The sequence below is a fragment of the Kogia breviceps genome, chromosome 5, assembly GCF_026419965.1.
Source record: "Kogia breviceps isolate mKogBre1 chromosome 5, mKogBre1 haplotype 1, whole genome shotgun sequence".
In the NCBI taxonomy this organism is placed as follows: domain Eukaryota; kingdom Metazoa; phylum Chordata; class Mammalia; order Artiodactyla; family Physeteridae; genus Kogia; species Kogia breviceps.
Window position 1 is genome coordinate 148,726,659 of NC_081314.1, and position 13,099 is coordinate 148,739,757.

Genomic DNA, 13,099 nt, shown 5'->3' on the forward strand with positions numbered 1-13,099 from the left:
TGGTCCGTGGATGCTGCTGTCTGCGCTGCCCTGGTTGTTCCCCACTTCTCATCTGCACAGGGGTCTTGCCTGCAAGGGGCAGGGTGAGGCCGAGGGGGAGCCCACTTTGTGGGAAGTCGGGGCCACGCAGAGACGCCGCTGTCCGGGAGGGGCCGGCCTGGCGGGTACCCAAAGCCCTGGCCTTCGTGTGGGCACCTCTTGTCTCTTCTCTTTTCACATTTTGTTCCCGGGGTGCTCTTTGGAAGGCACGGCTTCTCTTAGGAAGCTGGGGTCCAGCTTTTCTTCCCTCTGCTTTGTCCCAGGAAGTCCCTGCGCTCGGGGGCCAGACCCCAGGCGCCCAGCACACGCTGACGCAGGGACGCGGCCACGCTGTCACCGGCACGCATAGTCGCGTGCACGCGGGCGGGCTCACCCACGCCTTGGTCAGGACACCCACACGCCAGCAGCCGCTCCCCGGGAGAGCGTCTCCCCGTGGACCTCATTTTGGAGGCAGACCGCACCCAGATTACGGGGGGGGGTCTCGAGAGGGAAGGCCTCGGGGGGCCCTCGGCCAGACTACGGCCCCCAAGCCCCCAGCCTGCCCGGCAGTGTGGGCGTTCAGGGAAGCCTCTGGCGGACCGGCCTCTCCTCGCAATGGTGTGTCCCCCTCCTGTGGCGGCCAGTGACCACGTCCCCTGTACAGAGAGGCAGGCCCTGCCGGCCCCAGCCCTGGACACCCCCGGTGCCCGCGATCATGAGTCCAGGCCACCGGCGGCCCCTACACGCTGGCAAGCGGCACTGTCCACGCTGCACCCACGGCTCGGGCGGGTCCAGGCACCGTGGCTGCGTCCCGGCCTGGGCCTGTGCTGCCGAGGGGGCTCCGTCTGGTGGGGGGGTCGCTGACCACATGAGGAGGAGGAGGGACGAAGGCCCACGGGGTAACTGAGAGGATGGGTGGAGCGGCGTGGGGCCGAGAGTGTGAACGGTCGGTGAGGGAGGAGGCCAGGGCCGTCCGTCAGGCAGCCCCGTCCAGGTCGGGCGGTTGTGTGTGGCGTCCGGTGTAGACACTGGCAGCGAGGAGCCCCTTGAAGCAGCCGCCAGCTGGTAAGACCCCCAGCAACCTGGGAGGCGGGGGCGGAGCTTGCGGTACCAAGCGTGAGCAGACCTGGAGACCACAGCTAAGACGGGACCCCAAGAAACGCGGCCCCTTTTACGGCCTCCCTTCCTGGGAGTGTAATTCCTTTCCGGACGTTCCTAGTGTAGACGCAGCTCAGGACACCCCCTGTGTGCATCTCTGTCTTTTTTGTAACGTTTCGACGTCTTCAAGTTACACCAGTGTCCGGGGTGGGGTGAGGGTACCTTGACCGGTGTCCGGTGCGTTCCTCCTGTGCTTCCAGTGTGGGAACGGGGGCGGGCTCGAGCCCTCGGCACCTGGAGGTGGCTCCTTGTGCCAACGAGGGGGTCCCCAGCGGGCTGTGCCCCTGCCCCTCCCACCACGCTGATTTGGGAGGGTCTCTGCGCCCCGCTTGGAAGCAGCGAGCCTGTGGGGGCGGGTGGGCGGGCAGCCGGGCCTCGGTCCCCCTGGGGTGCGCGGCCTCACTGCTGTCTTTCTCTCCACAGAGAGCCAGGTCGTGGAGGTGGGGCTCCAGCCGCTGCTCGGGGAGCCGCTGCCGCGGCACGTGGCCCTGGTGCACGACCCCGACGTGGGGCCCGCCTACGAGTTCGGCGCCAACGTGGGCGGTGACGGCTGGGCGGCCCGGAGCCTCCTGCCCAGCACGTTCTTCCGCCACTTCTCCGTGCTGCTGCGCGTGCGGCCGGCGTCGGCGCGCGCGGGCGTGCTCTTCGCGGTCACGGACGCGGCGCAGGCGGTGGTCTTGGTGGGCGTGAAGCTGGCGGCGGCGCGCGGGGCGTGGCAGCAGGTGCAGCTGCTCTACACCGAGCCTGGTGCCGCCCGCACGCACACGGCCGCCAGCTTCGCGCTGCCCGCGCTGGACGGTCGCTGGACGCGCCTGGCCCTCACCGTGGACGGCGCGCATGCTGCGCTCTTCGTGGACTGCAAGGAGGTCCAGCGCCAGCCCCTGGTGCGCCCCCCACGCGGCCTGCAGCTGGAGCCCGACGCCCGCCTCTTCGTGGCCCAGGCCGGCCGAGCAGACCCTGACAAGTTCCAGGTAACCGCGATGGCCGCCAGCGCCCGGGGCGGGGGGACGGGCTGGGGATGGGGACGACGGTTGCGCCCACCTGCTGCGGCAGGGGCTCCGGGGACAGGAAAACCCCCCAGGGGGGGCAGGCCCTTGGTCCACCCAGCTCCCCTGGGCTTTCCCCTGCCGCTCTGGGACCGCCTTCTTCACTGGATACCCACCTCTGCTGCCGTCGGGGGCCCCACCCCACGTGTGCATATGTGTGTCTGCACGTGGGCGTGGTGCCCCCCGCCATCAGCGAGCAGGGGGCTTTGTCCGGGCCCAGCAGCGGACCACGCACGGTGAAAATTAAGAATTTCAAGACGGCAGTGGCCCGCTGGGGGTGGGCCTTTCTGGGGGCTGTGGCCGCACAGCAGCCGGGCCGGGCCAGGCGGTTCGCGCCATGCACCAGCATTCATCGCGCTGGTTATTATGTTTGCCTAAGTGTGCAGTGGCCCCGTGGCCGGTGAGCCCAGGGCAGGCCTCCGCTTCAGAGCAGCGCGGGCAGATTTCCCCAGCGGTGACTGGCATGTGGCGGTCTCTACCGTTTCCCCAGGGGAGCCCCTTCCCCCAGGCCGGGCCCCGGCCTTCACTTCTGGGGGGAGGTAGATCCCAGATCCTAGTGGAGTCTTTCTCCTGGGCCCTTGGCCCTCACAGTTCTTGGAACCTTTCGCCGGAGCCCGCCTCCTGGAAACAGCGCGTGGGCACCTCCAGCAGGCGCTGATCCACAAGCCCCTGAATTCTAACATTGCAGCCGCTCTGCAGCTGGCACGCCCCGCCCGGCGCTCCAGACAGGGGTCCCTGTGTGTGCTAATGGGGGATGTGTCCCCAGGGGACAGAAAGTTAATTATTGCCCAGACAAAGGCTGCTTGGTTAAAGTTGTTCTAAGTCCTGGTGACTCGTTCTGAAAGCTGACCTTTCACCTTTGGCAGCAACTTTCACCCATGGGGTCTGGGAGCCGGCAGGACTTTGATACCAAACTGGGCCTCTTCGTGTTTTCATTTTGATTCTCAAACTTGTTTAACTGGAGAGGAGTGGGAGAGAGCCGTTCTATCCAGGGAGGGGCTGTGCGGACTGGCGAGTTGTGAGATTTCCCACGCTTCTCTAGACAGAAATCTCCCCCATAAGTTCCATGTCTCCTTAACACGTTAAAAGAAAAGTTGCTCGTGTGCTGGTGGGGACAGGGGTTGCCTGTCTCACGGTGCTAACAGGGGTCACTGCCTTCCTCCATCGAGGACAGCCAGAGGGTCTCACCCGGCTGGGGTCATCTGTGCAAAACACACTTGCCGGTTAGATCCACAGGCAAACAGTGTCTGGGTGTTTTAATTTGCATTTCTTAGTTGTGAGTGAAAACAGACTTTAATAGTTCACGTGTTTACTGGCTATTTGTATTTCTTCTTGTGACTAGCCTGTTTACGTCCTTTGCGGTTTTCTTTTAATGGCTTCAATTGTTTCTTATTGGTTTATATGAACTCTTTATGTATGTAAGACACTCATCATTTGTTTTATACTCTGCAGATTTTATTTCCCAGTTTTTCATTTGCCTTTTCACCTAGTCGTTCTTTTTAACCATTGGGATATTTGAAGTGTTTATGTGGTTAAATCTGGCCTGGAACAGACACCCAGAAAAATATTTGAAGATTGGAGAGACAGAAGCAGGAGACAGAAGCAGAGGGGACTGTCCGGCTCTGTCTGGAGCCCTGCTTACCAGGGTCAGGGTGCTGCCCCTCCCCCTGCTATCACGTGCCACTTCCAGCTGAGTCCAGTGTGGTGTGGCTCCTCTGTCCCCTCGGACTCCAGTTCCAGGAATATCTCTCTGGGAGTTTGATCAGACTCCAGCCAAGTGAGAGGTGAAGCGTGTTGTCGGGGGGGAGGCGTAGACAAGATGGGTTTAGGACAGGGTTTGTCAGCCTCTCTGGATTCAGACTCTTGGGAAAGAATCACTCACACGTGTGACTGTGAAGACTTGGCCCGGATGAGCACTGAGCTTAGGGTGGGGAATGAGCCAGGGTGTCCCCCCCCCGATGGGCTCCGGAGCTCGTTGCTCAGCCCCTTGCCGACCACCCAGCACTCAGCCCGGCTCCCCCCCTGACGATCCTTGCAGACCCTTTGTTGTTTTCTCCCGTCACAAGAGTTATGAACGTCCTTGGTCTTTGACGTTCATTCTTATTCTTGAGCTTATTTGGTAATAAATATTTCTTGGGAAATCCCTAATTCCACCCAGTTGTTGCAACATTCCGCTTAAAATGTTACTTCCAATTCTTTTTCAGTGGTTATTGACCTCATTCTTTTTTTTTTTTTTAACTATTTCAAATACTATGTAGTTGAATTTTCTTGACTTCGTTTCTCTTTGTTGAAAGTGTTCCTGTTTTCTCATTCCTATTGGCTTTTCTGTTTATGAAGCCACCTTCCTCTTCACCCAGGTTTCTGTAGACGTTTAGTCATATATTTATTCAGACCTCCTGGGACCCTTGTCCGAAACTGGTACTGGGCCAGGGCAGGACTGTGCTTGAGAACAAGAGACACGGCCCAGTTTCCCTGGCTGCGCTCCAGCTGTGCCCCTCGTGTTGGACATTCACCGCTTTTGTTCTACGATGAGGGCGCTGGAGGCTGTGAATTTTCCTCAGCAGGCGGCTTTGTTGGCCACGTTATATAAGACATAAGTGATTGGTCCACTGAAGCCAAGAGGGTGCCCACCAGCCACGCCAGGTTTGGGTAGGCTTGGCCCCAAGGATGGAGCACGGCGGGCGGGGAAAGTTCCGGCATCCTCTACACCCCTCAGTCCTCTCGCTGTGGCCCCCGAGTCCAGCCACGCCAGACCTGCTGCTCCTGACTGAGGGACAGTTCGGGGCACCAGAGGTCACTGTCACTCGCTTCTCCCAATACCCCTCTGTCAGTCATCTGAACTGACCTGGACCCGTAGCGTAACCGGTCGCAGTCCTGCGGCAGTCACGCAATTTCCTGACTTCATGAAATGGAGAAATAGGGAGAGAGTTGCTTGTAATAGAATTTGATGCAGATAGTTGAGGAGTTGGGGCTTGATGTGGGAAGCTGGTCAGAAGCCAGTCAGTTCAGGACATATGGGAAATGGGACAGTGGTGGTGTGGGCCAATCGCAGAGACAGCCGGGGTAGGTGACAAGGGACCAGGCAACCTGGGGGTCAGCCAGCAGAGGAGGGAGGGGCCGGGGGTGAGGAGGGGCGAAGCAGGCCCAGGAGGGCTGCGGCCCACCCACCGCGCGTCCAGGCTTGTTCAGCCCCACTGCCCTGGGCGGGGACACGGCCCTTCCAGGTGGAGCAGACGCCCCTGACGCGCCTCAGTGTGGGAGGCCCCCTGGAGAGCCCCGGGGTGCCCGGAGTTGAGGTCCCAGGGAGACAGACCCAGCACCAGTGACTAGGGCTGCGCTTTCACGGCCTGGGGCCCTGCTCGTCTGCACACAACTCTTAAGTCTAGTGGCCCTGGTGAGGCAGCAACAGGACAGATTGCAGGCGGTCTGGATTTCATAACCTCTGCTTGCAAGTCCGTCCAGCGCGTGCAGCGGGTCTTGCGGCCTTTGTGCCGCTGACGGCTTCCCAGCTGGGCGTGGCCTCGGGCATGGCCTCGGGCGTGGCCTGCCCCTCATTCCTCCCGGGGTCCCGCAGCCTGTTGCCGAGCAACTGGCCTGATGCCGGCTGGTGTGGGGACCCTCGCCTCGGGACAGTGTCTGTGTGGGGACGGTCACGCCCAGATGCCCTACGTCCCGCATATTCTCCGTGCCTGCTGCCCTGACCTCCCCCCGGCCGGTGCCGTCGGCCTCATGCCCCGAGGGGACACCGCCTCCAAGGGCACTGCACACTGCTGACCCGTTCTCTGCACTGGGACCCGAGAGATGTGTTTGTGCTGTGTCCTGGCACCTGGTGTGGGGCTGGGACCACAGAGGGAGCGCGGAGCCCGCGAGAGGGTGATGAGCGTTCGTGGTGAAGAGGGAAAGGAGGGGGAGTGAGTGATGCCACCCTCTGTGGTGTCCCCCGCCGTGATGCCACCCCTGGAATTGGCCTCAGAGGTGCCGGGCTCCGAGCTGGCTGCAGCTTGAGTCGGGGTCTCCCTGCGCCCTGGGCCTCCTGCCTCGGGACCCCTGGTGACCTTCCCCTCTGTGTTCAGGGCCTGATCTCGGATCTGAGGCTGCGTGAGGACCCCCAGGTGAGCCCCCTGCATTGCCTGGATGCGGACGAGGAGGACGATGATGATAGGGTGAGTGGCCGCTGCCTGGGCTCAGGCAGGGGGCTCCCTCCCCTCCCCCACCTTGCGGGAGGAGGGACTCGAGGCTGGGAGTGGGGTGGCCTTGCCTGGAAACCCAAAGTAACGGGACCAGAAAGGTCTCTTTGGAAAGATGCCACTTCGGGTCGATGTTACCTTGGATTACGTTTCTATCTATCTACCTGTAACCTGAGAAGGAACCTCCCTTGCCTAGAACTTTCCACACAGAAACACTTACAGAACCTAAAGGTTAAAAATCACCCCTAGGATAGCCGGTTGGCGATAGAGTCACTAGTAGTCGGCAGAGCAAAAAATGTGTGTGTGTGTGAGAGCGTGTGTGCGCACACGGTCCCGTGGGACCTAAGGCGGAAAGCACACCAGTTCTGGTGCATGAAGGACAGACGGGCAGGAGACCTGCGTCCCTGGGGCAAGCCCAGGTCTCAGCCGTGTGCAGGGAGCATGGCAGGCGAGAGGGGGCAAGACCTTCGCGCTGAGTCCGAGCCCGAGGGTCCCTGGGCGGGGCCTCCCCTCTCGGCCGTTTCCCAGGACAGCGTCCCGGGGACAGGATGACCCGTCGAGAGGAAGGAACGCGTTCCGTGCGGGTCTGTGTGTCGGCCGGTCGCTGAGCTCGCTTCCCGCGGGCCTTTCGCTCTAAGTGGTCTGATGGACACGTGCCCCGTCGAGGACCACCCTGACCCCCACCCCCAGCCCGCCCTCTCCCCCCCTCCAAGCTCCCGGGGGGCTGGGGGCTTCGCTCACCGGCTTGTTTCCTGTCAACCCCGCAGGCGTCAGGAGACTCGGGCAGCGGCCTCGCAGAGCCCTGGCAGCGCGTCGGGGAGGAGTTGGTGAGTGCCGGGGCCCTCAGGGTGGCGTGCCGGGGACACGTGTGCACACGCGTGTGCGAATTCTAAGGGCTCCCCGGGCGGCCAAGACAAACTCCCGCTGGAGGCGGGGGGCCGGGGCTCTGGCTGAGTGGCCGGCGCGCCTTCTGGCCGAGCCTCCTCTCGGGGGGAATGTTCTCTCGAATCCGGTGTCTGCTCCAGACCTCGTGCGGTTGTCTGAGTGACCTTGGCATCTGTTTGCGTCTCCCGTCAGCTTGTGGGGCCATGAGGGACTCGGGCCAGCCCTGCTCCATAGCCCACGCGGCCCAAAGCCACACACGGGGCTGGGGGCGTCTCGGGAGTGACAGGGCCATAGCCTTCTCCCGCTTGGACAGATCGCCCCCTCCTAGGGCGTGGGCGTTGAGGGGCCGCGATGGGGCGGAGTGCTGAGCTGCCCTGGGGTGGGCGGTTGGCGGCCCCCCGCACGCCGGGGACGCCGGGGCTCCCTGCACTGGCCAGAGCAGCTCTCGGGGAGCCGCGCTGGCTCTGGCGCCCGGCCGCCCCCCGGAGGGTGTCAGAGGGTGGTGCCCACGATGGCCCTGCCAGGGTCGCGTGGCCCGTCCACTCCTCAGCCATCTCCAGCCAGGAGCCCTGGGCACAAACCGCGGCGACGGCAGTGTCCCCGCCGTGCCGGTGCCGAGGCGAGAAGCGCTGCAGCCGCGGGGCCTCTCTCAACAGACTGGAGGCGGGGGCAGCCAGAGATGGAAGGAGTCATCCGGCCTGCAGCGCGCTAGCCAGGGAGCCGTCCCTGCCAGCTCCTGCTTCGGGAAATCTGGCCAAGGCCGCAGTGGGGGAGGGAGGAGGGGCTGTGCGGAAGCCTCTGGGTGGGGCCCAGCCTGGTCCAGGCCGCCTCGGCCTCTCAGCGCCCCCCGCACGCTCTCCGTGGTCCTCCGTGCCTCTGCCCGCCCCCACCCACGGGGTCTGGGGTGTCGGCGGCTGACCAGCTCTGGATCCCCGGGGACCTTCCCCGTATCGGAGGGCTGTGGCTGTAGTGGGGAGGCCTGGTGTCCAGCGCCAGGCGCCGCTTGCCCACCTGGCAGTGGGGGAGCCCTGGGACGGGCCTCGCAGGCACGCCGTCCCGGGCACCTGGACCAGCACTGTCTCCCGAGCGCTGTCGCTAGGGGGCTTGTGCCAAGTGTGGACGGCTGGTCACGGGAAGCGTCTTCACTGCGCTGGTGCCCGCGTCCTCGCAGCTCCGGGTGCCTCTGGGGACAGGGAGGCGGGCTTACAGAGCAGGGCCACCCCTCCCCTCGTGCAGTGGACGCAGAGGCTCCCTCCCTCTGTGGGTGCCCGCCGTGGTGACGGCTACGTGCCCGTCACTGTCCGGACCACGGGCAGGAACTGGGGCTCCCCGAGTCTCCGAGGGGCCGTCCTGGGCCCTGAGGGGGGAGGGGAAGGGCCGGCGCTCAGCCACCCCTCCGGGTGTGGGGGGTTGGGGGACTTGCCGACTTGCAGGGCGAGGAGCCCCACACCCCCGGAGCTGTCCAGAAGAAAATGGCTCTGGAGAGACCTCGAGCTTCTTCCTGTCTGTGATGGAGCCTCTGGTGGCTCCTTCTTAACTTTCCTGAAGGCCGTAAACATCTCGTTTTACAACCGAACGCGTGTAAACCTGCCAGCTCTGCCCGCGCTCACGGGCCACGCGCGCCGCTGAATAACAGAGCTGCTTCCCACTCTCACCCCAGGGCGCACCCCTGGGACCCAGGCTTCCCGGGGCTCCTCCAGTCACTTCCCCACCCTTGGCTGGAGTGGGCAACCAGGAAGATTTCAGGACTGAGGAAATGGAGGAGGAGACCACGGCGTCTTCGTCAGCAGGTAAAGCGTTGCCGGGGTGGCGTGAGCGTTGGTCAGCGGGCGTGCGTGTGCGTTCAGTGTGCGCGCCCGGCACGTGTCTGTGTCCGCGCGGCAGAGGAGGGGCTCCTGCCCGTCACACGCACACCCCCTCGCGGCCCCGGCTGCGGCTCCTCAGCTGCCCCGTGGACGTGGTCCCTCCTGTGTTTTCTTTCTCACTCTCTGCTGCCCCGGAGGGATCTGTGGGACCGTCCCAAGGGTGCTGCTACTTCCCAACCTGCGGACAGCAGGGTCCCCAGGAGGATGTGAGAGCTGGTTTCAGGGCAGAGGTGCAAAGGTGTCTCTGCTCAGGCCCTCCGCGGAGTCGGGCAGCATCTGGGGCTCGGGGACACCCCCCACCACGCCCGGCCCAGAGGGTGCACAGGCGCGGACGCCCGGGCCACCCTGGGAAGTGGACCGTGTCTTCGTGCGCAGCTGCCCGTGGCCGCACGCAGGCGCCCACGAAGGTTGCTGCTTGCCACGGGGCCCACGTCCCCCTCCCGTTGCTACTCCGGTATCTTCTTTAATAAAAATCTGTTCCAGTCTCATGCCCGTTTTTTAACGGGCCATTTGTTTTCCTCTTATCGATTTCTGAGAGTTTTTATATTCTGTACACGACTCCTTTGTCAGATAGCCTCTCAGTCTGCGGCTTATCTTTGCATTTTGTTAATAGTGACTTGGAAGAGCACGAGGTTTTAACTTGGATGAAATTAGAGTTACCAGTTTGTTCTTTATGGGTCTCGGTGTCGGTGTCACGTCTGAGAAGCCGGCCCGGTCTTAGCTTTTCACTCGGGCCTGTGATCCACAGGATGTGGTTCTCGTGTGTGGTTCCAGCACGTTCGTTGGACGGCGTGTGCTTCGCCTCGGCATTGCCCCGGGCCTTTGCTGAGAACAGCTGTGCGTATGTGCCTGTCTGGACTCTGCTCCGTGCCGGACCCTGTCTCACCGTCTTCACAGCTGTTCCACTGGGTCCTGGTCGCCCGGCTTTACGAGAAGCCTGGGCTCAGGCGGGGTGCGGCTTCCAGCCTCGCTCTTCCTTTACGAAGCCGCTCTGGGGTTCTGCGTGCTTCGCGGTCTCGGGTGAATTTTCCATCCGTATGTCAGTTTCTCCGAGAAGGGCTGCCAGGGTTTTGGCGCTGCAGGTCAGCGTGGGGACCGGCCTGGGCGTCCAGCTAATGTTGAGTCTTCCGAGCCCGGACTCAGGATCTGTCTCCTTTGGCTTATTTAGGCCTTTGCTTTCTCTGAGCGACATTTTTTCGGTTTTAAGTGTTTCTGAGGCAGGAATTTTAATTTTGCCTTAAATCGTGCTAACACAGGAAGAGGCCTGGGAGGTGTCCTCCCAGGCCAGCGTGGAGCAGGATGGGGTGCCCTCTGGTGGCTGACTTGTGACTTGGCGGGTCTGCGGGGTGGGATGGGGTTGAGGCGACAGTGCCCCCAGCAGGCACCGGCCGGCTCGCGTACTGAGCAGGGCGAGAGCCCAGGGGCGGCCGCAGGTGGGCATGGGGGGTTGTGGCCCCGAATTCTTCTGGAAATGGGCACGGACGTCCCCCAGGGCTGTGCGAGCCTGGAAACTTAGGTCCTGTCCGGCCCCCAAGCTCAGCGCCCGGCACTGTCAGAGTGAGATCGGGACCTCGCAAGGCCACAGACCCCTCAGGAAGCGGGACGTTGGAAAGCGGCTTGAATCCCGTTGTGTAATTGACTCAGTGGTGCTGACGCTATCGGGTGAAAGCTTTGGGGAAACAGTCTCAAAGTCCACCCCCAAATTCCTGTCCGTCACAAAGGGGAGGCGTCGTCTTGTGCCCAGTGGGGGGAACCCGCAGACGGGGGAGGGGGGACGCGCTGGATGATGTGCTGGGGCCACGCGCCCATGCCGCGGGCACTCTCCCCTGTGCCGTTCTGTTGCTTTCCCAACTCTGTGGGAACCGTCCTTGGCGGGGGCTGAGGCTGGCTTTGGCCGGATTTGGCGGGTGGACCGACCCTCACCCTCCACGGGTCCCGGAACCGCCACCATCACCGCCCCCCAAAAGGAAGCCACGGGGACGCGGTTGGGCGCGAGGGGAGACTTGGGTTAGGTCACCGCACAGGAGAGCGCTGCGCTTCCCACACGCGAGCCGGTTCTCGGAGGCCCTCGCTCCCAGGCGACGCCTGGCCCTCAGGGGAGAAGGGTCGCGAGAGATGGGTCATCGGGAGGGGAAATGGGAGTGCGAGGGGGCGGGGCCCGGCCGGGGCGGGCGTCAGGCAGGGGGCAGCCTGGGGACGGGCTGACGGCCACCTCTGCCTCCTACAGCTCACACCTTCCCCAGCTTGAGCACAGTTGCCCCGTGGGACGGCAGCGAGTGGAGCCCCGGGGGCGGCCTGAAAGAGGTGAGGTCACCACGGGGACCCCAGAGCCGTCGGAGCCCCTGCTCTGCTCACCGGGGACCCTGACAGAGTTCTGGGGCTCCCGGCTGTCCTCCATGCCCCCCTGTGCCCGTGCGCGCCGGCAGCACTGGGTGTCCACGGCCGGGGACGCTCCCCAGCCAGAGCACAGGGGCGGGTGTAGGGGACACCGGGCAGCCAGACCCTGTCGGTGCCGGCTCCACCGTGCCGGCCCCGTGCGCATCCACGAGCACGTTCCCTTGCCTGTCCCCTGTGCCTGTCTCGTCTGTGCCCCCCCACCCCGCTGTGTGCCCCCGCCCCAGCCTGTACCCTCTCCTCTTCGTCCCCAGCAAGGCCTGAAGGGGCAGAAAGGAGAACCAGGCGCTCGGGGCCCCCCCGGCCCGGCCGTGCAGAGCCCCGATGCACAGCCCATTCCCGGGCCGCAGGGCCCCCCGGGGCCCCCGGGGAAGGATGGCGAGCCCGTGAGTACTGTCTCTGCTGGGTCCAGCCGGGGGCGGGGGCTTGGCCGGAGGGGAGAGGGCAGCAGGGCCCCGGGCCTCTGGACGGCCGCTTCCTTCCCCGGGTGCAGCGGGAGGGTGGCCAGGGGGCGGACAGAGCCAGCCCAGGGCCGCGGGCGGGGACGCGGCCGCGGCCGCAGTGCCCTGCACGGAACGTTCTCCGGCCCCGTGCAGAGAGCCACCCTGCCGTGGAGCAGAGAGGCCGGGGGGACAGGGGTCCGTTTCCGTGTTCAGCTCGGGGTGGGGTCAGGTGTGACTTTCTGTCACTAACGGTTTCTCTCCCACTTTGCAGGGTGATCCTGGCGCAGATGGGAAACCTGTAAGTTGCCTCTTCTTTCAGAACCTGTGTTACCTGTGACATTGGCGTGAGTGCCCAGGCTCCCCTCTTCCCCACCCAGTGACTGTTTCTAAGTTCAACAAACTGAAGAGATTTCAAAATGCAGCCATTTTCAAAATGCAACTTTTGTTAAGAGAGTATCACGGTTGACAGAGAAATATAAAGTTATGTGTGTGTATTGAGACGTGTAGGCTACCAGGAAACAAAGAAAAGGAAAGAAGTAAAAGTAAAGCTTCCACACTCTTGGAGGTGAGAGAGGAACAGCCTGGAGTTGGGGGTGGGCGGTCGAGCGGGGACACGGCACGTAGAGAAGAAGAGAGACGCGCACAGGAGAAACCACAGGCTCGTCAGCCGCCACGCTGGGTAGGGCAGCTTCTATCTTAAGACAGTCTGGATTTTAAAAAATCAACAAATGCTATTTGTTGATAATAACAGAATAAAATGACACAGGAAGGTTCAAATAAAGATTTGGGAAACGACGGGCCCACAAATGGTGACGGGAAGGCAGGGAGGGAGGCTCTCAGGACCGAGCCGGAGACACGGCGGACGCCCGGCGGGACGTCAGGAAGGACGGCGGGGACGTTTCACGTGGACTCGGCCTGTCCTTCGTCGGCCTCTTGGTGCCTGAGGACAAAGCTTGGCTCAGTCGTCGCGGGGAGCCTCTGCAGAGCGGGGTGCACGTGTGCGCACGTGTGGAACCCAGGGTCCGGTGACCGGCTTAGCCAGCTCCTGGGTCGGGGCGCGCCGGGGCCTCGAGTCGGACGCGCCCTGCGTGCGGAGGCTCAAA

At 63.5% G+C, this 13,099-nt stretch overlaps 1 protein-coding gene across 1 annotated transcript in view; it reads left to right on the forward strand.

Moving 5' to 3' along the window:
* COL18A1 (collagen type XVIII alpha 1 chain) overlaps positions 1–13,099 on the forward strand; it is a 44,980-nt gene that overhangs the window by 9,079 nt on the left and 22,802 nt on the right. Inside the window, 7 exon segments of the mRNA XM_067035268.1 lie at positions 1,600–2,147; positions 6,296–6,385; positions 7,177–7,236; positions 8,955–9,084; positions 11,387–11,463; positions 11,808–11,939; positions 12,268–12,294. Coding sequence (XP_066891369.1) covers positions 1,600–2,147; positions 6,296–6,385; positions 7,177–7,236; positions 8,955–9,084; positions 11,387–11,463; positions 11,808–11,939; positions 12,268–12,294 — 1,064 coding nt within the window.